General features: G+C 41.7%; 1 protein-coding gene across 3 annotated transcripts in view; it reads left to right on the top strand.

The window, feature by feature from the left end:
- GRM5 (glutamate metabotropic receptor 5) overlaps positions 1-24,276 on the top strand; it is a 302,516-nt gene that overhangs the window by 27,410 nt on the left and 250,830 nt on the right. For all 3 annotated transcript variants that reach the window (XM_060771130.2, XM_067466512.1, XM_060771131.2), the window contains exon 2: positions 17,581-18,455. In XM_060771130.2, the coding sequence (XP_060627113.2) occupies positions 17,756-18,455 (700 nt within the window). In that variant the 5' untranslated portion in view covers positions 17,581-17,755. The remainder of the gene's footprint in view (positions 1-17,580; positions 18,456-24,276) is intronic.

Below are 24,276 nucleotides of genomic sequence, written 5' to 3'. Positions count from 1 at the left end.
AAAATACTAATCCTATTATTTCCTGAAAGATACGGGGAGGAGTCTATGTGTCCTCATTGATAACATCACTACAGATTTTTTTTTTTTAAAAAAAAAGAAACACATGCTGTCACAATATCTAAAATAGATAAATGTGTGTAAATGAGTATGTGGACTTTGCTAAAACATTGTATTTCTTCAACCACAATGTTAGTCTGTTACAACAAAACAAGTCTAGTGGTTTTAAAGTGCACAAGAGTAGATTTTGATTGAACATTAAAAGGAACTTTTTGAAAGTAAGAGCAATATGGCAATTGGACAAATTGCTTGGAGAGGGGGCAGTGTTGCTTTCTCTTGAAGTCTTCAAAAAGAGCTGTTTGCAGGGGATGCTTTAGCTCAGTGTTTCACAACCTTCCTAATATCATGACCCCGTAATAAAGTTCCTCATGTTGTGCTGACCCCCAATCATAAAATTATTTTTGTTGCTACTTCATAACTGTAATTTTGCTACTGTTATGAATTGTAATGTAAATATCTGATATACAGGATGTATTTTCATTCACTGGACCAAATTTGGCACAATTCCCTGAAACGCCCAAAAATAATACTGGTGGGGTTGGGGGGGGGGGGGGGGGTATTGATTTTGTCATTTGGGAGTTGTAGTTGCTGGGATTTACAGTTAACCTACAACCAAAGAGCATTCTGAATTGAACCAATCTTGGCACACAGAATTCCCATGACAAACAGAAAATACTGGAAGGGTTTGGTGGGCATTGATCTTGAGTTTTGGAGTTGTAGTTCACCTGTATCCAGAGAGCACTGTGAACAAAAACTGGACCAAACTTGACACAAATATACAGTATGCCCAAATGTGAACACTGGTGGAGGTTGGAGAAAATAGACCTTGATATTTTTGGAGTTGTAGTTGCTGGGATTTATAGTTCACCTACAATCAAAGAGCATTCTGAACCCTACCAATGATAGAATTGGGCCAAACTTTCCACACAGAACCCCCATGGCTTGAAGGGACTCACTGGTGCCAACCTCTCTCCAGACTTGCATGCTCTACTTCGCCCACATATGCGCACTATGCTGCCATGTGCCGAATATGCCTGCTCTCCCCTCCCCATTTGGAGTCTCAGAAACAGCCCTCCCCTTGGCTGAGAGGCCAGCTAATCACAGCAGAGGAAGGCTTTTGGGAGGATTTGCCATCTGATTCCAAAAAGGAAGAGAAGGACAGGCAGAGAGATCTTCAATCTTCTCTGCCAAATATATGTTTTCTGATCATCTTTGGCAACCCCTCTGAAACCCCCTCACAACCCCCCAGGGAACGCATCTCACCACACTAAAATAGTGGATGTGGCTCTTAATGAGACATGCCGCATTATCACGGGATGTCTACGCCCTACACAGAGGTCCTACTGGTCAGTCGGAAGGCCGAACAGGGTATAGGGTTACAGCCTGTGTTAGACGGGGTTACACTCCCCCTGAAGACACAGGTTCGCAGCTTGGGAGTGATCCTGGACTCATCGCTGAGCCTGGAGCCCCAGGTCTCAGCGGTGGCCGGGAGAGCTTTCGCACAATTAAAACTTGTGCGCCAGCTGCGCCCGTACCTTGGGAAGTCGGATCTGGCCACGGTGGTCCACGTTCTTGTCACATCCCGGTTGGATTACTGCAACGCACTCTACGTGGGGTTGCCTTTGAAGACTGCTCGGAAACTTCAACTAGTCCAGCGAGAAGCAGCCAGATTGCTCACCGGAGTGGCGTACAGGGAGCACACCACCCCCCTGTTGCGTCAGCTCCACTGGCTGCCGATCCAATTCCGAGCACAATTCAAAGTGCTGGTTTTGACCTACAAAACCCTATACAGTTCCGGCCCAGTGTATCTGTCCGAACGGATCTCCCTCTACATCCCACCTTGAAGTTTAAGATCTTCTGGGGAGGCCCTGCTCTCGACCCCGCCAGTGGCACAAGTGAGACTGGCGGGGACGAGGAGCAGGGCCTTCTCAGTGGTGGCCCCCCACCTGTGGAACTCACTCCCCGGGGAGATCAGATCGACGACTTCCCTTCTAGCGTTTAGGAAAAAACTAAAGACCTGGATGTGGGACCAAGCTTTTGGCCATGCTGACAACTGATTAAAGGACCTATCGATAGACAAGGACAATGGAATGGAATGGATATATGGACTCTGATATATGGACTCTGACATGAGATAGTTTTTATGATTTTAATAGGTATTGATGTTTCATTTTAATTGTTGAACTGTTATATTTTGTATTGTTTGTTGTGTGATTTGGGCATCTAATTGTGCCTCCTTTGTAAGCCGCCCTGAGTCCCCCCCCCCCCCCCCCGGGGTGAGAAGGGCGGGGTATAAGTAGATGAAATAAATAAATAAATAAATAAATAAATACACCACTGGAGAAATTACACTGTCTAGCCGGTATCGCACCACCTGACATCCGCAGGGAAGTAGCAGCCAATAGTGAAAGGACCAGGGCAGAGACATCTCCAGCTCATCCCCTGTTTGGGTACAGCCAGCACGTCAATGACTTAAATCCAGACATAATTTTCTAAGATCTACAGAGACACTCGCCGGAACACCTCAGCAAGCGAGAGTCCAAAAGTGGCAGGCTCAAACCCAGCACCTCAACCAATGGCTGATACCAAATGAGAGACTCCCCCTGGGCACACAGAAGACTGGGTGACGTGGAAGACACTGAACAGACTGCGCTCTGGCACCACAAGATGCAGAGCCAGCCTTCAGAAATGGGGCTACAAAGTGGAATCCTCGACATGCGAGTGCTGAGAGGAGCAAACCACAGACCACCTGCTGCAATGCAACCTGAGCCCAGCCACATGCACAATGGAGGACCTTCTTGCAGCAACACCAGAAGCACTCCAAGTGGTCAACTACTGGTCAAAGGACATTTAATCAACTACCAAACTCACACATTTTTTATTTTCTCTGTTTGTTTGCTTTGTTCTGTTAGAAATGTAATATATTTGACTGGCTGCCCTGACACGAGAAATAAATACCCCCCCCCCCAGGAGTCCTGACCCCCAGGTTGAGAAACACTGCTTTAGCTGGATGTCCAGCATTGAGCAGTGGGATAGACTCAATGGCCCATGAGGTCCTCTCTGAATCTTTGGTTCAGTAAGAATCCTCTGACATTTTAGAAGAACAAGGAATTTATTGTGGCCTGAGCTTTTGAGAGGTATTTCATCATATCTATGAAGTGTTGCCTGGAACTTGATGTAGAGAAGTGTTCAAAGAGAGAACTGTGCATACTGCTTTAGCACAAAAAGACAAAACAGTATCCAGTTGAACCTTGTTTGATGTTTTATTATGGTTTCTCCTGTTTATATATTTCTGTTTGATGGATTTTATATGCTGGGTATACTGTAAACTGCCTTGGGTCCATGATGCAGAGAAAGGCAGGGTACAAATACGCTCAATAAGTAAATAAATAAATAAATAAATGCACCCTTTGAAAGTCCATGAAAGCTTACGTTGGAAATTTATTTTCCCCAGTTCCCTGCAACTGGATTTCTTTGTCTTTTGAGGCCTAGACTTCATGTCAAGCATCCAAGTATTTTTCACACCCAAGCTCAGCAATTATTATCACAACACCTTTAAGACAAATGTCAGAGAGTTTTGTCCCACCCCATTTTAAAATAATGGATTTCATCAAAAAACATATTGATGTTTTGCTTTGGTTTCTGGAATCTCCAAAAAAATGTCTACATGGGTTAGATATCTTACACATATGGAAGAAGAGCTTATTTTTGGGTTCTGCTGCTTAACTTTTTATGATTTGAAGTCATGTTTTTACATTAGCATACATTTTGTGTACCATACAATATTTACCTTCGATGCTGCACACTTCAGCTTTGACTTTTATATGGCTGCATTAGATGCATGAACATTGATGAAACCTTATTGGTTAGTCTTAAATGAAGCAACTGAACTGCAGTCTCTACTTCAATTATCTTTTTTTCATGTCAGGAGTGACTTGAGAAACTGCAAGTCAACTGCAATCTCAAGCTAAATACAAACGACAAACTGATCAGCTTCGATGTGGTATCTCTATTTACCATGGTCCCGGTAGCAGACACCATGGCACTCATCAACCAGAGGTTCCCAGAAGACATCACGGCTCTGTTTCACCATTGCCTCACCACCAGTTACTTTCAGTGGGACAATGAATTCTACGAACAGAAAGATGGAGTAGCTATGGGGAGCCCTCTCAGCCCAGTCATAGCTAACTTCTACATGGAACACTTTGAAGAACAAGCCCTGGAGACAGCAACGAAAAAGCCCACGATATGGTTCAGATATGTGGATGACACCTTCACCATTTGGGGCCATGGAGATGAAGAACTCAACAGGTTCCTGGACCATCTTAACAGCATCCATCCAAACATCCAGTTCACCATGGAAAAAGAAAATGAAGGAAGACTGCCTTTTCTAGATGTCCTAGTCATCCGCAAACCAGATCAACAACTGGGTCACACCGTCTACAGAAAACCCACACACACAGATAGATATCTACATAAAAACTCCAACCATCACCCAAGTCAAAAAAGAAGCACCATCAAAGCCTTGGCAGACCGTGCAAAAAGAATCTGCGAACCCCACCTCCTCCAAGATGAACTGAACCACCTCAACTGGGCTCTCCAGGCCAATGGATACTCCACCTCAGACATCAGAAGAGCTGCAAGACCAAGAACAAACCACGAGAGTAAAGATGAAGATCCACCCCGAGGAAAAGTGTTCCTGCCATACATCAAGGGAACCACTGACCGCATAGGGAAGCTGATGAGGAAACACAACATACAAACAATCTACAAACCCACCAAGAAAATCCAACAAATGCTACGTTCAGCAAAGGACAAGAGGGATCCTCTCACCTCTGCAGGAGTCTACCGTATACCATGCAGCTGTGGACAAGTCTACATAGGGACCACCAAACGCAGCGCCCAGACACGCATCAAGGAACATGAAAGGCACTGCAGACTACTTCAACCAGAGAAGTCAGCCATAGCAGAGCACCTGATGAACCAGCCTGGACACAGCATATTATTTGAGAACACAGAAATGCTGGACCACACCAACAACCACCATGTCAGACTACACAGAGAAGCCATTGAAATCCACAAGCATGTGGACAATTTCAACAGAAAGGAAGAGACCATGAAAATGAACAAAATCTGGCTACCAGTTTTAAAAAACTCTAAAATTTTAACAGCTAAACATCAGAGAGGAAGAAACCAGGCACAGATTAACAACTCCCAGCAACAGATTTTCCCAGACTCAGGCAGGCCTTCAAATGCTAATGAAGGTGATTAGCTAACATTCACACCTAACTGCAGCAGGGAAGAGCTCCTTGCCCCACCCCAACCATTCCACAGATATATAAACCCATTGTACTAATTGCAACCAGACCCTCTGAGGATGCTTGCCATAGATGCAGGCGAAACGTCAGGAGAAATGCCTCTAGAACATGGCCATATAGCCCGAAAAAACCCACAAGAACTGAGTGATTCCGGCCATGAAAGCCTTCGACAATACATTGAACATCTCTACGGGGAGAAACTGTTCCAAGACACACGGAAATTGGAGAAACTAAGGACCAGGAAAGCACATCTATTGTGCTCCCTGACTTTCCTTCTACGCTGCAGAGACACAGATACCATCCCACAATTCCTCGCAGCCAAAAGGACTTTCAAAACACCACAGGCTCACCGGATCTATGACCGCCTGGAACGCAACCTCTTAAGAGAGAGAATCCACACCATCCGCAAAGAACTCGCAAACACAGACAAGGAACTACTGCATCTCCATATCAATATCAGCCAGAAGATGAATTCCCAGGACTGGGACAAAATAGACAATCTCACTTACAGGAAAATGGAGAAGAACATGGTTGTCCACACCAACAGACAAAAACAAAAATTCCACAAACGCCAAAAGCAACAGCCGAAACCAGAACTGGATACATCACGGACCATCATCAACCTGACAGACAGACAACTCTCTGAAGACCAAGTATCCATACTAGCGAAAGGAGGAAACTTTGCTGTAACCGCCACCAGGATCCCAGTAGAAAACATCATTGCCAATGTCGAATCAGCAATTTACCGCCTACCAGAGGAAGAAGCAGAAGAAGTACGAGCGGAAGCAGCAAGGATCCTGAAAAAGGCAAAACTCCCCTCCAGTAACATTACTAGGAAGGAAAGAGAAGCCATTCGAGACCTAAATTCAGATCCTGATATCCTCATTCTGCCAGCAGACAAGGGGAATGCCACAGTCATCATGCATACGGAGCAATACAAGGAGAAGATCAGAAAACTCCTGGACCCTACTATATACAAAAAACTCAAGCAAGACCCAACTGCCAAAATAACCAGGAAAACCAACACCCTGATTAAGAACTCCTCAATAAACTTTGACATACGACAGCAGCTATGTAAATCGGAAGCCCATCCACCCAGGCTTTATGGACTCCCAAAAATCCATAAGGACTCCACCCCACTCAGACCCATCGTGAGTGCCATTGGATCCCCCACTTACGACCTAGCAAAATTTCTTGCTGCACAGTTACAAAGCCATATTGGGCTCACTACACACTACATCAAGGACTCAGCCCACTTCATAGAAAAAATCAGCAATCTCAAGCTAAATACAAACGACAAACTGATCAGCTTCGATGTGGTATCTCTATTTACCATGGTCCCGGTAGCAGACACCATGGCACTCATCAACCAGAGGTTCCCAGAAGACATCACGGCTCTGTTTCACCATTGCCTCACCACCAGTTACTTTCAGTGGGACAATGAATTCTACGAACAGAAAGATGGAGTAGCTATGGGGAGCCCTCTCAGCCCAGTCATAGCTAACTTCTACATGGAACACTTTGAAGAACAAGCCCTGGAGACAGCAACGAAAAAGCCCACGATAGGGTTCAGATATGTGGATGACACCTTCACCATTTGGAGCCATGGAGATGAAGAACTCAACAGGTTCCTGGACCATCTTAACAGCATCCATCCAAACATCCAGTTCACCATGGAAAAAGAAAATGAAGGAAGACTGCCTTTTCTAGATGTCCTAGTCATCCGCAAACCAGATCAACAATTGGGTCACACCGTCTACAGAAAACCCACACACACAGATAGATATCTACATAAAAACTCCAACCATCACCCAAGTCAAAAAAGAAGCACCATCAAAGCCTTGGCAGACCGTGCAAAAAGAATCTGCGAACCCCACCTCCTCCAAGATGAACTGAACCACCTCAACTGGGCTCTCCAGGCCAATGGATACTCCACCTCAGACATCAGAAGAGCTGCAAGACCAAGAACAAACCACGAGAGTAAAGATGAAGATCCACCCCGAGGAAAAGTGTTCCTGCCATACATCAAGGGAACCACTGACCGCATAGGGAAGCTGATGAGGAAACACAACATACAAACAATCTACAAACCCACCAAGAAAATCCAACAAATGCTACGTTCAGCAAAGGACAAGAGGGATCCTCTCACCTCTGCAGGAGTCTACCGTATACCATGCAGCTGTGGACAAGTCTACATAGGGACCACCAAACGCAGCGCCCAGACACGCATCAAGGAACATGAAAGGCACTGCAGACTACTTCAACCAGAGAAGTCAGCCATAGCAGAGCACCTGATGAACCAGCCTGGACACAGCATATTATTTGAGAACACAGAAATGCTGGACCACACCAACAACCACCATGTCAGACTACACAGAGAAGCCATTGAAATCCACAAGCATGTGGACAATTTCAACAGAAAGGAAGAGACCATGAAAATGAACAAAATCTGGCTACCAGTTTTAAAAAACTCTAAAATTTTAACAGCTAAACATCAGAGAGGAAGAAACCAGGCACAGATTAACAACTCCCAGCAACAGATTTTCCCAGACTCAGGCAGGCCTTCAAATGCTAATGAAGGTGATTAGCTAACATTCACACCTAACTGCAGCAGGGAAGAGCTCCTTGCCCCACCCCAACCATTCCACAGATATATAAACCCATTGTACTAATTGCAACCAGACCCTCTGAGGATGCTTGCCATAGATGCAGGCGAAACGTCAGGAGAAATGCCTCTAGAACATGGCCATATAGCCCGAAAAAACCCACAAGAACTGAGTGATTCCGGCCATGAAAGCCTTCGACAATACATTGAACATTCTGCATAATCTTTTCATAGTCCCTTTCACCCACTGCCATTACCCTCGTTTTATAGAGCTGTGTATCTTGAGACCTTGAGAAACTCACTTCATTAATTCACTGATTTACTTTTTCCTAAACAGATTCTGCTTGGGATTTATATCTTCATAAATGGCTTCATATACGTGCAAAAATGAATTGAGTAACTTTGCAATTTCTTTATTCACCTAGGCACTGCTGTAACATCACAACATTGTGTTGTCATAGAGAGTTGAATGACTGATACACCATGGTCCAATGTGTAATGACTTATGAGTACAGATTGTCCTTGTTGTAGTCTGACTCCATATCACTGAGGGCTTTAAATGAAGTTGGGTTGGAAATGATTCAGTACCCAATGCAGCTATGTTTTTTTCAAAATAGATGCAATTTGATTAGAGTGGTTAGCTTATACTAGTTTGCGTAAGGCTGTTGTTTACCATTCTCAGCAGGCAAAAAACCAGAATCAGGGTCTGCCTGATTGAGATTACTGTTTCTTAGCCACCATAACAGCTGGGAAGCTGAGGATGCAAGACAGTGGCTTTTCCACTCTTATTATTACTCTTATTACGTCTACATAATCAATGGATACTTGAATCAATGGAATGCATGCAGGGTCTAATTTATCAAATCCCATTGATCCAATGTGTCAGCTGTTGTTGGGACTAACAAATGGATTTGGGCCATTGTTTAGGCTTTCTCTTGTTCCTTTCAGTGTATATGTATTTGAAATTGCCATTTTATGCTATATTATAAGCACAATCCAGGGCTCTGGGGATCTACATAGTGAGATATACCCCCACACATGTATTCATAGGATGCCATATGTAGTACAGTTTCTGCCAGCATGACTACATAGATCTATAAGATTCAGGCTGTGAGGTTCAGACACCACTGCTATTCTAACAAAATATTTCATGTTGACAGTGTCTAGACCACAGAGGCACAACTCTTCACTCCATTTGTCTAATTTGGAAGATGCTAACCATTCCCCAATTTTGAATAGACACCTCAATCAATATAGAGGCCTAAAATACTTATATTAATTTAGAAATGTGATGGCAAAGTACTGTAGAAAGGATGATTATAATGGGATGCCACTAGTGGGCACTGTTACAATGCCATTGCAACATCTTAAAGAGTGGCATGAAAGCTAACAAGTCATAATAAATTTGTTGATCTTTCAGGTGCCAACGCCACAAGTTTCTTTGTTGTTTTCACTGTAACTGGGTTAGCTGGAGCCTAAAATATAGAATCGCTTGTCAGAATGAGGAAATGCCTTGTTTTGTTTTTAAATCCCTTTCCAGGGCTGCCGACTTGCTTCTGCTGTGATCAAATGAACAGAAGCGTTTCATCCAAATTTTCCCTCCTCTGTTCACATATAGACGCAAGTGCAAGCACTGATGAACAGTGAAAATACACAATACTTTAAAGATGGCAACACAAATCAATCAACAGTTTGCTAAACACATTTGGGTGGGGTGGGGAGGAACTCTCCTTTATACATCCACGTCAATGCTACTGCTCAAAATGGAGTTTTCTGACAACGTGGTTCCAAGATGGAAATCGTGGGTGGAATTCACTATTGCAGATATGGATGACCTAGAGCAGTGTTCTCAACCTGTGGGTCCCCAGGTGTTTTGGCCTACAACTCCCAGAAATCCTAACAGCTGGTAAACTGGCTGGGATTTCTGGGAGTTGTAGGCCAAAAACATCTGGGAACCTCAGGTTGAGAACCACTGACCAAGAGTTATGCATCCACAGTTCCTACATATACGGGAAAACAGACTCCATGTAAACATTAGGCATAACCTCTTGATGAGAAGAGATGTTTACAATGGCATATGCTGCTTTGGAGAATGGTGGGGTTTCCTTCTCTGGGTTTTTTTTTTAAACTGAGGCTAGTTGGCCATCTGTCAGGACTACTTTAATAGTGTAGCACAGGCATGGGCAAACTGGGGCCCTCCAGGTGTTTTGGACTTCATCTCCCACAATTCCTAACAGCCTCAGGACCCTTCCCTTTCCTTAAGTGGCTGAGGAGGAAAAGGAAAGAGCCTGAGGCGGTGAGGAATTGTGGGAGTTGAAATCCAAAACATCTGGAGGACCAAAGTTTGCCCATGCCTGGTGTAACATGAGGTGAGACCGGATGGCTAACTCAATGATATCAGGATGCATGACTGTGGCATTATAGCCCACATTTCAAAAGTTCCTTAGTCCTTCTTTCTGCTTTATCACATGAGTGAATGAATCCACTTTAAATACAGTTTCTGCTTACTGCAGAATTCTGGGGTTTGTAGTTTAGTGAGCCTGGTAAAGGCTCCTCCTTAAACCACAAGCCCCGGGATTCTGCAGGAGGCAGCAATCAGATTTAAAGTGGATCCATAGTGTGATGGGTAGCAGGTGCTGCAAGCAAATGATGGTGCCAGTAATCTCCAGTATAGGAAGACTTGCAATAGGGAATTTTCTTCTGATTGCTGCACCAGAGATTGCTGGAGGTAGTGGGATGGAAATGACAGCATACTGTGCCTCAGGGCACTTCCCCGACAGTTCTATTCAGGGGCAAAAACCCCCTGGGACATGAGAAGAGGTCCACATGTTGGCCCTGGGATTTCTGCCTCTGTTGTCCACACTTGCTGCTTTGTTGGGAGATTTTGTGGCCCCCAAGATGGCCACTGTAGGATGTCCACTGGAAAAAGGTGTGAGCACGTGAATAATTGTATACATTTGGTTCCTAGATTATGGAGGCTGCATAGCCATCTGTGCAGACAAGTTTGCCTGTGTACTTGTGCCTGGGAACTATGAGGTGTTGTTCCTGGGTTATGCATGTCTGTTCCTCATTGCTCTTATCATAAAAAATATGGAGAAAGTTGATTAAATGGCAAAACCTTTGTTTGTGTGTCACAAACTTCATTAAATGTATGGAGGATGAAGTTTCTCTTGCCAGGATAAAACTTTAACCCTCTAGTCAACTGTTGCATGTTTTTAGGATACAACCAATCAGGAAACGACATGTATAGCCCAGGAACAAACCCACATAAAATTCCATATTTTCTGAGTGTGGGGACATATAGAGATTTTAATATCCGCATTTTTGGACCAGAACTGGGATATTCCTGCACCTGAAAATCTTGCATTTTTTGCCATTTGTAGCTTTTGCTTCTGCGTTTTCAGGGAACAATGTTTGGCCACCCTCCATTTTGATGCAGGAGCTCCTGGGATAAAGGCTCCTGGATGGGCCCTCAGAAGACTGGAAGAGATTTTTGTTACATACAGTGTCTTCTACCTAGTAAATCAAGATGGGAAGGGGGTGGTCTAGGAATATGCTTAACTAAGTTAACTATGTAGTTTGGCCTTAAGGTGCATCCACACTGTAAAATCAATGTAGTTTGACACTTTCACGGCCATGGCTCAAAACTATGGAATCATGGGAGTTGTTGTTTGCAAGACTCTAGCACATTTCGGCAAAATGGCGGTTCCCATGATTTCATAGCATTGTGTCAAGGCAGTCAAAGTGATGTCAAACTGCATTTATTCTACAGCATAGATACACTCTCTGATGTTTTCTTTCTTTTTACAGTTGTATCAGCTGTGGCTGTATAGTCACGATAGATTTGGAGCTCTCTGGTTTCTTCAACAGGCAAAGAAGATAAAATCTGACAGAACAAAGACTTCCCCAAGAAACGGACAGAATTCGTGTAGCAAAGTAGCCAAAGCCCTTGAAGGGGGTAGAGAGGCAAACACAATTCTCAAAGAGGGGTTATACTTAGTAACTTCAAACGAGGCAGCAGAACATATTGGCTGTTTTACTGCCTTTGTTCTCAGTCAACCTGCAGACATGGGAGGGTAGTATAATTCTCCATCTAATCTGAAACGTCTTCATAACACCCCCAAGCAAAAAATGGAGATGCTGTGATGCCAACACCATCACTTTTCAAAGCAAATAGTTTTTGCTTCAAACACCAACATGATCTACATTGAGTTTTTGGGTTAGTCTAATCAAGGTATCACCATAAGATGGATTTTCAGTGTCTTGATTGCATGGTTTATTTTATGGTGAATGCAATGATTCCAGTAAACGTTGAAAGCAGGGAGGAGTCAGGTGGGTGGAATTTTCCTCTGCAATCTCTCTCACAGTGATGCCATTTCACTTACTGTCACTATTTGGGGATGAACTGCATAGAAAAGCGAACATTGTAGGATAGTGTTGGCTTCCTGATTTCTTGTGGGATGGAGTTAGGTCTTGTCTTTGGTGGAAATGACTATACAATTTGACTCTGGCCAGTATATGAGAGAGAGAGCGCACCAACTTTGTCTCAGTTGGAGTGTAAATAAATTACCAACATTTACAGATTTCTTTAAAAGATAACCCTTGACATTTAAAAGAAATCTGAATTCAGAAAAAAAACCAACTATCATGTTGTGGGGAGTGGTTGTGATGATTTTGTGTGTGTGTGTGTGTGTCAGGAGCAACTTGAGAAACTGCAAGTTGCTTCCGGTGTGAGAAAATTGGCCGTTTGCAAGGGACACCCAGATGTTTTGATGTTTTACCATTCTTCTGGGAGGCTTCTCTCATGTCCCCACATGGGAAGCTGGAGTTGACAGAGGGAGCTCATCTGCACTCTCCCCAGAATTGAACTTCTGACATGTTGGTCTTCAGTCCTGTTGCACAAGGGTTTAACCCACTGTGACACAGGGTGATGATGATGATACAAACTTGTACAAGGCAGGTGAATATCTGATTCCACACAATGATATATCTACATGCCTCCAAGCCACCTGTAGATTTATGGTAACCCCATAGGGTTTTCTTAGGCAAGGAATAGTCAGCAGAAGCACCAGCAAGCATTTACAGATATTCATCTCCCTTGTTTTCTACTCCAAAAATGGTGACCCAAAGCAGTATCATTGAATACAGAAGGATGGAATATCCTAACACCTCATTTCTATTTATGATAGTGAAAGCCCCACAGTGAGTGGCCTTTTTGTCAAGTTTAGACACCCTAGAACTTAGTCCTTCACCACCACCATCACCATCATCTTTTTCTTCTTCATCATCAAGTTGTCCTCAACTAATTTCAGTGACCAAAAACTAACTTCAATGTACAAAAGCAATTTGAATACAATTCAACAGCAGGGAGGAAAAAGGTAGGAATAGCATCTTTCCAATAGGGTCAGGCAAAGGAAAACTTCTAAACCCACTTGTAGCCTGGAAGTTCTTTCTCATTAATAATGTTTTACCAACTTGGTCATATTTTGATGACACTTGGACACATGTACTCCAGTTTCTGTCTGTGAAATGTTGGAGGGCATGCTATTTTTAGTATGTTTAGCTCTTAGGAATGGCTGCTGTTTGATAAATGTAAATGACATTCCGGCTACAATGCTAATTTTATAGTCTGTTTTTGATAGGTATTTTGGTTTGATGTTTAGAATCAGGATGACCTAAGGCTATGAAAAATAAAGTTTCTATGACAAACCCAAACTATCACGACATTTTAGAAAACAATTCCACGTAAAAATCCTATGAAGATAAGTCATTTTATTTGGAAGCCCACAAACGATGCACAAAACCTATCCAACTCTATTCTTCCAAAATTTGACATACTTGGGCTGGATCTACACAGCCATATAATGCAGTTCAAACACCCTGGTCATTCCACAGATATATAAACCCTTTTTCCTAGTTCCAACAGACCTCACTACCTCTGAGGATGCTTGCCATAGATGCAGGCGAAACGTCAGGAGAAAATGCCTCTAGAACATGGCCATATAGCCCGAAAAAACCAACAATAACCCAACAATATATGGGTCTACAGTGACCATATAATACAGTTCAAACTCCATTACATGGCAATATAGGCCCATTTGTGATCACTGCAGATTTCATTTTAATTGTCTAAGAAATAAAAATAGAATTGCCTTTAAAAAAGAAAATGAAACCTCCTGCATATATTTCTTAGAAATTTGCCAATCCCTTCTTAAAGGGCTACTGTGCTTGAAAATTCATCCTATCATGTGCTTGCCAATATCTTCCAATGATTTTATGTGCTGTCCAGTTGACTTTAGGCCCATCCACACAGTCCTATATGACAAAATATCAAGGCAGAAAATCCCACAATATCTGCTTTGAACTGGAATATATGGCAGTGTTGACTCCGATAACCCAGTTCAAAGCAGATATTGTGGGATTTTCTGCCTCGATATTCTGAGATACAGTAGAGTCTCGCTTATCCAACACAAATGGGCTGGCAGAATATTGGATAAGCAAAAAAGTTGGATAATAAGGAGGGATTTAGGAAATGCCTATTAAATATTATGATTGTACAAATCAAGTACCAAAACATCATGTTTTACAACAAATTGACAGAAAAAGCCATTTAATACATGGTAACGTTATGTAGTAATTACTTTATTTATGAATTTAGCACCAAAACATTGCGATGTATTGAAACAGCTGTGGATCTGGGCGGGAGGAGGTTGGATAATACAGAACGTTGGATGAGTGAAGGTTGGATAAGTGAGACTCTACTGTATAGGGCCGTGTGGAAAGGTCCTATTTTGCAATTCACTAAAAAGGAACCTTTAGCTACATATTGACTTGGCCACTAAATAAGGTCCAGCTAGACCTTAACAACTGTTTCTTCCATAGAATTGGTACAAATATCAGTAACCAGAGATTGCATTTTTAAAAGAAATAGACTTTGCATGTTGGAAACACTCCAGTTATTTTTTTTAAAAAAAAGGTCTTAAATGCTTCCTATTTCATTGATGATTTATAATTTCAGAGACTTTTACAATGTATGTGTTTTTATTATCCTGCATCCAACACAACATTTGCAAGCATCAGCCTTCTGCTCTGCCACTTTGCAAGATGAAATCTGGCCCTCAGGAGTTCCCCAGTTTGCTGGAGTAGAGTTTTGGATTGGTTTTGGGATGGTCTAGTTTAATGGGCTGTGGTTAGGGATGGGCAAGTATATGGGGGCCAGTAGTGAACCAGCCTTCCCCTTTGGCCCACCATGGGCTGTATCCCACCTAAACCCAAATACATTTGTTCTCCACTGAATCCCCTCCAAAATGGTGACACAAGGTGACATCCTGTTGCCATTTTTAGAGGGACTGCAGTGAAAAACAGATATGTGGAGGTCATATAGGATTCTGGGGCACTTGTGGTGTGACATGTTAGTATTCTTGTACATACTTCTATGTGTAAGATTTTTTCTGTGTTGGTTTATTTAATGACGAGGTTGGGAATATTTGAGAGTCTTGGGGGCTTCCCAAACTGGATCCCAGGGGCCACATGCAGCTTACTATATTCACTCCTGTTGTTGTGAGAAAGGGAGATTCCACCTCTTCCATTTATGCTGAATTCTTCTATTTCATCAGTGGTCACTTAGAGGTGCAAGTCAGAAAACCGGAGAGGGCTCCTGTATCTTTAATGATGGTGTAGAGAGGGAATTTCAGCAGGCGCTGCTTGTTATCTGGTAGACTGACACATCATAATTACTGCCATTTCCTTTTCCTCACAGTCATTAAAGTTAGAGGTCCTCTATCCAGTTTTCATTGTGGCAACTTTAGCTAGACCTTAAGGATTGCATGCATTACAGCATATTATATAATTGTTTATTTTAGCTTATATTTAAAATGTTTTTTTAGCTTGTGAGAAAGTGATGTAATGTCTTTAAATAAATAATGTTGCCTCAGGTGAAATCAGATAACAGGTTTTAGGATATTTACAGCCCAGTTTACAGATGCTATAACAGTATAGTTATATAGGCTAAAATGCTATACTAATTTAACTTCTGAACCTTCTAATACTGCCTCACGTTTTAGGATATTTGCAATCCCTTCTAAACATTAACCAGTTTTATTGGCATTCTTTTGTCAATCTGAAAGGTCTTCAGGTGTTTGGCATGATAAGACATGCAAAGGTTGCTTCTTATTGACTTCAGATGTTGTTTGTGTGTGTGTGTATGTATTTTTCAGAGCACTCATAAATGAAACCATGGATATCAAATCTATGGATAAGTGGGTAGGACAAGAATTCTAGATATGTAAGTTTTGTGCATGGATCTGCTTTGTGAATCCTGGAATGTAAAATCCAACACAATGCTGATGCCTGTCACAGAACATTATTGATTTCCTCTTCTCCTGAAATCCGAGGGAAATCCAAAGGGTTCCTTGCATTTTTGGTGCCTGGGTGGCAGACTGTGGTGTCGATGATTGTCCCCTTCTTCTTTTCTGCTGGTTTCCAGTGTTGTGCATGCCGAAGCTCAGCAATGCATATGCCACTTCAATAAAAAGCAGAAGTACATTCAACAAGCACCCATGTCCTAAATCAGCAATGGGCCTGGGGTCTGTATGCAGCCCATCAGAATTTTTTTGTGGTCCTGTGAGCCCCACCTGGTATAAAAAAGTCATTTTACCAAAACAACTATTGGCACAAAATATGTGGTTTCAGGTGCATTTTGCTCTCCTGGATCATTTTAAACCCAAGGGAGGACTTTTGTACAAACAAAGTAGCCTGGAAATGACTTCTGGTCACTTACAGGGTTTTACATTCCTCTCCTAGTCAATATAATACAAAACTTTATTACGGTCACTGACCAGCACAAAATGGGGCACAAGCGTCCTGAGAAGGGAAAAACAGATTCCCAAGTGAAGCAGTTATTAAAGAATAGATTAGAAAACAGTTTAAAATCATAGTTTAAAAACATAGGTTAATGTAACAGATATGGAACTGAGAGGTGGGGCGGTGGGGCAGGGCAGGGGAGAAGACTGGGGGGGGGGGGGGGGGGGGCTAAAGGAGATGGGAGGGGCACATTACAAGTCTAGTAGCATTTCAGCTGTAACATGTTGCTCTAACTAAATTCCCAACAGCGTGTTGCCTTGCGGGGGTCAATCGTCATCCATCTAATTTTAAGTGCTGCAGCACAAAACTTAGCAACACTGTAAGTTATTGTAGTGCTAGAGTCCGAAAGCAGCAGGGTGGAATAATATTTTTTGCTCTGCCCTGGGTATTTTAGAAGCCATGTTGTAATGAGATTAGTTCTAAGGTCTCTGTAGAATATGCATTGAAGAAGCATCACTTCTCAGCCTTTTGGCTAAGATGAAATGTATCTCTCCTAGTCCAGAAATGACCCAAAGAGGCCTAAAATCTGGCAAAAATGTTCTCACACCCCCCAGAGGAGGCTGAGGGGCATTGGGGAACATCTGTAAGGTTTTGAGCAGTGGGGTGTAGGGATGCAGCCACCTTGGGAAACTAGCATCCCTAAGCCTCCCACAGTTGTCTGACCTTGTCCTAGATAATACACAGATTGTCTTTTTTAAACCAAACTAAACCCATATTTCTATTTTCTTTCCCTTAAAGGTTGTGAAGACGATGCTTACATCCCCTCAGCTGAACAAACCAGAAGATGGCAGACATCATGTAGAAAATGTTTGGAAACATCCACTTGATCCTCCATTTGATTGCTTCGCTGCCTCCAAAAGACTTCTTCATCACTTTTTAACAACACTCTCACCTGGTCATCCCATCATGGTCCATGCACTGGCTTAAACCATTTCCTAAAATGCTCCTTCTGCTTGTTATCTTGTTATTGAAGGAAGATGTCTGTGGCAACGTTGGCCTTTTGGTTTCTGCACAGTCCAATGAAAGAAGGGTGGTGGCCCACATGCCGGGTGACATTATCATTGGAGCTTTGTTCTCTGTCCACCATCAGCCGTCCGTTGACAAAGTCCATGAGAGGAAGTGTGGAGAGGTGAGAGAGCAATATGGCATCCAGAGAGTGGAGGCAATGCTACATACCCTAGATAGGATTAATCAAAACCAAACACTCTTGCCAAACATAACTTTAGGTTGTGAGATCCGGGATTCGTGTTGGCATTCAGCGGTTGCTCTTGAGCAAAGTATTGAGTTCATCCGGGACTCTCTTATCTCAGCAGAAGAGGAGCAAGGACTGATGAAGTGTGTGGATGGATCATCATCTTCATTCCATTCCAAGAAGCCTATCGTTGGTGTCATTGGACCTGGGTCCAGTTCTGTGGCAATCCAGGTGCAAAACCTGTTGCAACTTTTCAACATACCTCAGATTGCCTACTCAGCTACAAGCATGGACTTAAGTGACAAGACCTTGTTCAAATATTTCATGAGAGTGGTACCCTCGGATGCTCAACAGGCTCGCGCTATGGTGGACATTGTCAAGAGATACAACTGGACTTACGTATCTGCTGTACATACTGAAGGTAAGAGAATGAGATCTTCTTCATTCAAATGTGATAGGAGGGTCCTCCAAATGAGAGTTAATATAACCACGCCGTCTTCCAGGTTATAGTATTTATTGTTGTCTTTTGCCGCTGCCTTGACTCTGAATCATGAATGTCATTATTATAATAATTACTATTCCATATGCAAACATACTGAAATTGTAAATATCACTGAAATCAACACAAGACACCAGACAACATAATATTCCGCATATTTTGGGAGCATTCTGCACATTTGAGAGAGAATAAAAAAAGATTACTGGCTTTGATGTTCTCTCTATATATTCCATGTCTTAAGCACATTTAAAAGAAACTAGCAATCAATGAAGGTTGTTAAACTAACACTGAATGGAAGGTAAGCCCTTTATCTCTTGTGGTTATTGTTGTGATTGTCAATTTTAAAGAAATCAATATTGTTTTTGGTTCTAGTTTATTTCTCATAAATTAATTTAATAATTTCTGAATTACAAAGGGATTCTTACCACTCTGATATTTGTTCATAGTCGTCAATGTTGCAGTTGACCCTCTGTATCCACTGATTTGAAATCCATGGAGTCAACAATCCATGGCTTGAAAATGAAGCAAACCTTGATTCTCTCTCCCCCCCCCCCCATTTTGTATAAGAAACACAATTTTACCATGCTGTTATACATAATGGGTCTTGAACAGCCATGGATTTTGGTATCCATGAGAAGTCCTTAAACCAAACCCCAGTGGATACGAAGGACCCACTGTTTTTGTGGGCAGAATCACCATATGCAGTAATCACCCCCCATCCATGGTGGATACATTCCTAACTTACTGCGGAAACTATACACTGTGGACAATTGTGAACCCTGTTGAAATGAATGACTTCTGTTGGAAGTAATCTTAAACTTGTTTTGGAGGACCAAGTAAATTCCTAAAGAGGACATATTTCTTTGGATATGTGTAGATGAAACCGTGGGTACTCATTCCTCAAATATAGGAGTCATACTGTATGCTCCATATCCATCATTACTATACAATTGCCATAATTTAGTATTTTTAGAACCGTTAGTTTATCTAATACCCAAGGTGGTTCAGTGCTACTATGTTTAAAATTACACACTGCTTCCTATTAAATTAACACACTGAAATATTTTATCCCTTTTTAAATTATAATTATATATTTCCATAAGGATTATCACTTTTCTGAGTGCAGATGAATTGCCCTGAACAAAATGGGTTCAAGACCATAATGTGTCCTAGAATTAGCAGGCCAAAGTCCCTTCTGTTTTGCTCTCGCACAAAAAGGAGAAGTCACTTTAAGGAACCATGGCTCCATCAGGAGAACAAGACATGCTTAAAACATTCTCCATAGTTTGTATAGACAATCTGCGCAAAACTACCATCTGCCCTCCTTGTGAAACAAAGCATGACACACACACACCAAGCACAGAAGGATGCCTGTTGGATAAAAAAAGATACAGAAGGCCAATTCAGTATTTTTAATCTTTAAAAGCCCATACACCAAGGCAGAGACTCTTGTTAGTACAGAAAGCACTCACAGAATTGGGGGAGAAATGGCTTCCCAAACGTAAGCATCCCCAGTGGGAGCATTTGGATGAGGAGAAGAAAAGAAGTATATTTCATGTTCGTATATGAGAAGAAAGATTGTGAGGATATTCATTCCCAGGTCAAAACAAGGTTTCCAGTAGATAGATACGTACATGGATACATACTTAGATAACTATTTGGGGAAGAATAATAGACCAACAAGAATTTTATGCAGTTTTCCCTGACTGGCAGCTGGCTGGCATGTTATGATGTTGTAAGATAGACTTACAATCTTGTAATTATTTCCTATTCACATTTATGATTGTGACACATTTGCCTTGATCATAAATGCCTCTGATACCCTTCCTAAAATGTATGCAACTAAACCAAGAGTTGGAGTTATATGGAGATGGCTACTAAAGAATAATGGGTTTAGTCCCTTCCTGCCAGTGAACTGTGGTGAGTTGCAGCATTGCGACAGGATCCTGCAAGAGTCCCTACTTCTGCAGCTTTCTGGGATATATGTTATAACTGCTAGCATCCCTTTGACAGCATTGCAGAATTCCATAACTTGAAAGTGGATTTGTGGGGGTTAGACCAGGAGACGGATCCTAGCCATGATATCATAGTTATATATTGGATTCAGGATCTCAGCTCACATGTTTCTCTCCTCACAATTTCCCCTTCACCATCTCAAGATTTCAACAACTGGGAGAAAATTGCACAAGTGGGGAGAGTCCTTCTGTAGCATGTTTGCATACACATTGGAATTTTTATGTACAATAGCAATACATTTTTATTAAACTATCTCTTTTTACAATGTATCTTAGAGTAAATCACTGACATTGCTTTCCTGCAAACAAACAAACAAATCCTTCATCTACAGTACCAAACTCCATAAAAACATGAGCTTATATTTATTACTTCCTCTTTAGAAGATTGAAACAGGAAACATAAACACAAACAAAAGCTTTCCCATAGTGCAAAAGGAAATATAGACAGATTTATTGGTACAACAACAACAACAACAACAACAACAACAAAGGTCAGGAGAAAGGTAAGACTGGCCAAGACATGTGTGGCTCTCTCATGTGGATTAGGGAATGCCCTCCATTACTCACCAGTTTCTTAACTGGGAAAAAGTCATCATCATGCATGAATTTCTTGTCTGTTTTCATAGCATCCTAGAGTTGGAAAGGATCTCCTGAGAGCAAGCAACCATCTCCCAATACAGCCGTTCATCCTCTTTTTTCTTACTAATATTAAGTGTGTGGCATTCAATTGGAATTGATAGAATTTAGAAGGTTACATTGCCAGATTCCTTGAGAGAGATGAGCCATAAAGTGCTCCATCTCAAATAGTCTCTTTGGGACAGCAGCTTGAGTTCACAAGTAATACAGAGAATACCAACCTTGTTACAATCATCTCCCATTTCTACTACTGCCATCACTGCCACCACTATCATCATCATCATCATCATCATCATCATCATCATCATAGAATTGGAAGACACCTTGTGGGCCATCCAGTCCAACCCCCTGCAAGAAGCAGGAAAATTGCATTCAAAGCATGTCCAACAGATGGCCATCCTCTGTTTCAAAGCCTCTAAAGAAGGAGCCTCCACCACACTCCAAGGCAGAGAGTTCCACTGCTGAATAGCTCTCACAGTCAGGAAATTCTTCCTAATGTTCAGGTGGAGTCTCCTTTCCTGTAGTTTGAAGCCACGAGGAAGAACTTCCTGATTGTGAGAGCCGTTCAGCAGTGGAACTCTCTGCCCCAGAGTGTGGTGGAGGCTCCTTCTTTGGAAGCTTTTAAACAGAGGCTGGATGGCCATCTGTCAGGGGTGATTTGAATGCAATATTCCTGCTTCTTGGCAGGGGGTTGGACTAGATGGCCCATGAGGTCTCTTCCAACTCTTTGATTCTATGATTCTATGATTCATTGTTCCATTTCCTAGTCTTCAGGGAGCAGAAAACAAGCTTGCTCCCTCCTCCCTATGAATTCCCCTCACATATTTATACATGGCCCTCATCATGTCTCCTTTTAGCTTTCTCTTCTGCATGCTAAACATACCCAGGTCTTTAAGCCACTCCTCATATGGTTTGTTCTCCAGACTCTTGATCATTTTAGTCACCCTTCTCTGGACTCATTCCAGTTCGTCAACATCTTCCTTCAATTGCAGTGCCCAGAATTAGACACAGTGGGATTCCAGAAGTAGTCTGACCAAGGCAGAATAGAGGGGTAGCATGAATTCCCTGGATCTTGACACTAGACTCCTATTATGCACGTCAAAATCCCAAGATCTTTTTTCACATTTACTGCTATTGTGAACCAGGCAGCCCCCATTCTGTATCTTTGCATTTCATTTTTTCTGCCTAAGTGGAGTATAATCATCATCATCATCATCATCATCATCATCATTGTTATCATATCAGGAATTTCCAGGTAGGTGCGAAAGAATCCTTCTTTTAAAAATGTATCTAATCTTCAACAGAATCTAATTCTCAATAAATTAATATATATTTAGAAAATGAGAAAACAGGGAAAAAAGGAAAACAAATGAAAAAGGACACATGTGCACCCACAGAGTTGATTCTCAGTGTCTGCTGGGATTTGATTCCAGGACCCCCATGAATACTAAAATCTTTATATGCTCAAATCCCTGTATACATGATAGGACAATAAAATGTTGTCCCTTATATAAAATGACAACAATCAATGTTTTATTTCAAATTATTTTTGAACCTGCATTGTTGATTTTAGAATCTGTGGATAGCTCCAAAAGACAATACTGAAACAGTAAATGTTGACTGAAACACAAAGGTCTCTGTCCTCTCACTCATCCAAACTCTAATGAAAGAAAGAAAAATATTTTTCCACCTTTATAGATCCAACTAAATAACCCTACTAGAATTGGTAGTAACTGTAACCACATATTATTGCATTGTTAGATTTCATATTGTTCAAAAGGTCCATAAACATTTTCAAATCTTTCAGAACAAACCCCTCAATTAGCTTACCCTTTGATTTGGCAATTTGGGTTGACTCAGCAACCTTAACATTCAATTCTTTCTCTGTAAAAAAAATATTTCTGAGATCCTGCAGGGCTTTTGCTGCCCATCTAACTTAACAATAATGGGTGAGAAGAAACAATGGTTTATTTCTACCATTGTCATCCCAGAATAATACATACACACTACATCTCTAGCCCAGGAAACATACTAATGTCACTGCTGAAGGAGGGTGATAATTGAGAAGAAAGAAGGGATCAAAAACAGAACAACAAGGGAAACATGTGAACCAAGACAATGTTTTGGCTTCATTCTTGTTAGTCATTTACATTCTACATTGTGGAATGATACAGTTTGACACTGCCATGGCTCAATGCTATAGAATCATAGGATTGGGACCTGCCTATCTTCGTGACCGCATCTTTCTCTAAGATCTTCTGGGGAGGCTCTTCTCTCCTTCCTACCCTCATTTCCAGCACGGTTGGTGGGGACAAAAGAAAAGGCCTTCTCAGCTGTGGCACCCTGGCTCTGGAACTCCCTCCCCAGAGAAATTAGGCTAGCACCCTCCCTATCCACATTTCGCAAAGAACTAAAGACATGGATGTTCTGTTGTGCATTTGATTAGAAAATTCCCTGGACAACTGGCCTTAACTATAACTTAAATCTTGTCCCTGCACTTTATCACTTTTCTATCCAAAGTTTGAATTATCTAGTTGTAATTCCTCTTATCTCTTTGCTGCTTTATTAGCTTTGCACTTTACTCATTAGACCTACCTTTAACTTGTTTTGCACCAGACTGTCCTCTTACAATGAGACTTCAATTATACTATTGGTGGTTGTTCCTGATTCTTGTTTTATTGTTGTTATAATGTCGTTTATGTTGTTTTTATATTGATTATTGCATTTTGTACATGTTATGTTTTAAGTGTCGATTGGGCTTGGGACCATGTAAGCCACCTCGAGTCCCTTCGGGGAGATGAAGGCGGGGTATAAAAATTAAGTTATTATTTATTTATTTACTTACTTACTTTATTTATATACCGCTTTTCTCAGCCCTCAGGCGATTCAAAGCGGTGAACAACATCGATACAAAAATCACGAGATAAGTGTAGGGCAATTAAAAACAATTGTAACATAAATAATTAAACATCAGTATAACAATCATTAGCGCCTCAACAGTAAAATCAGAATCCAGTCTCATCATCCATTATTACGTATTCCTATGTTCAATTACACTGTTTAATAAAATGCTTGTTTGAACAGCCAAGTCT

Source organism: Anolis sagrei, chromosome 3, assembly GCF_037176765.1.
Source record: "Anolis sagrei isolate rAnoSag1 chromosome 3, rAnoSag1.mat, whole genome shotgun sequence".
In the NCBI taxonomy this organism is placed as follows: Eukaryota; Metazoa; Chordata; class Lepidosauria; order Squamata; family Dactyloidae; genus Anolis; species Anolis sagrei.
The sequence above is the reverse complement of the archived record's forward strand: the minus strand, read 5'-3'. Positions and strand labels throughout refer to the sequence as shown.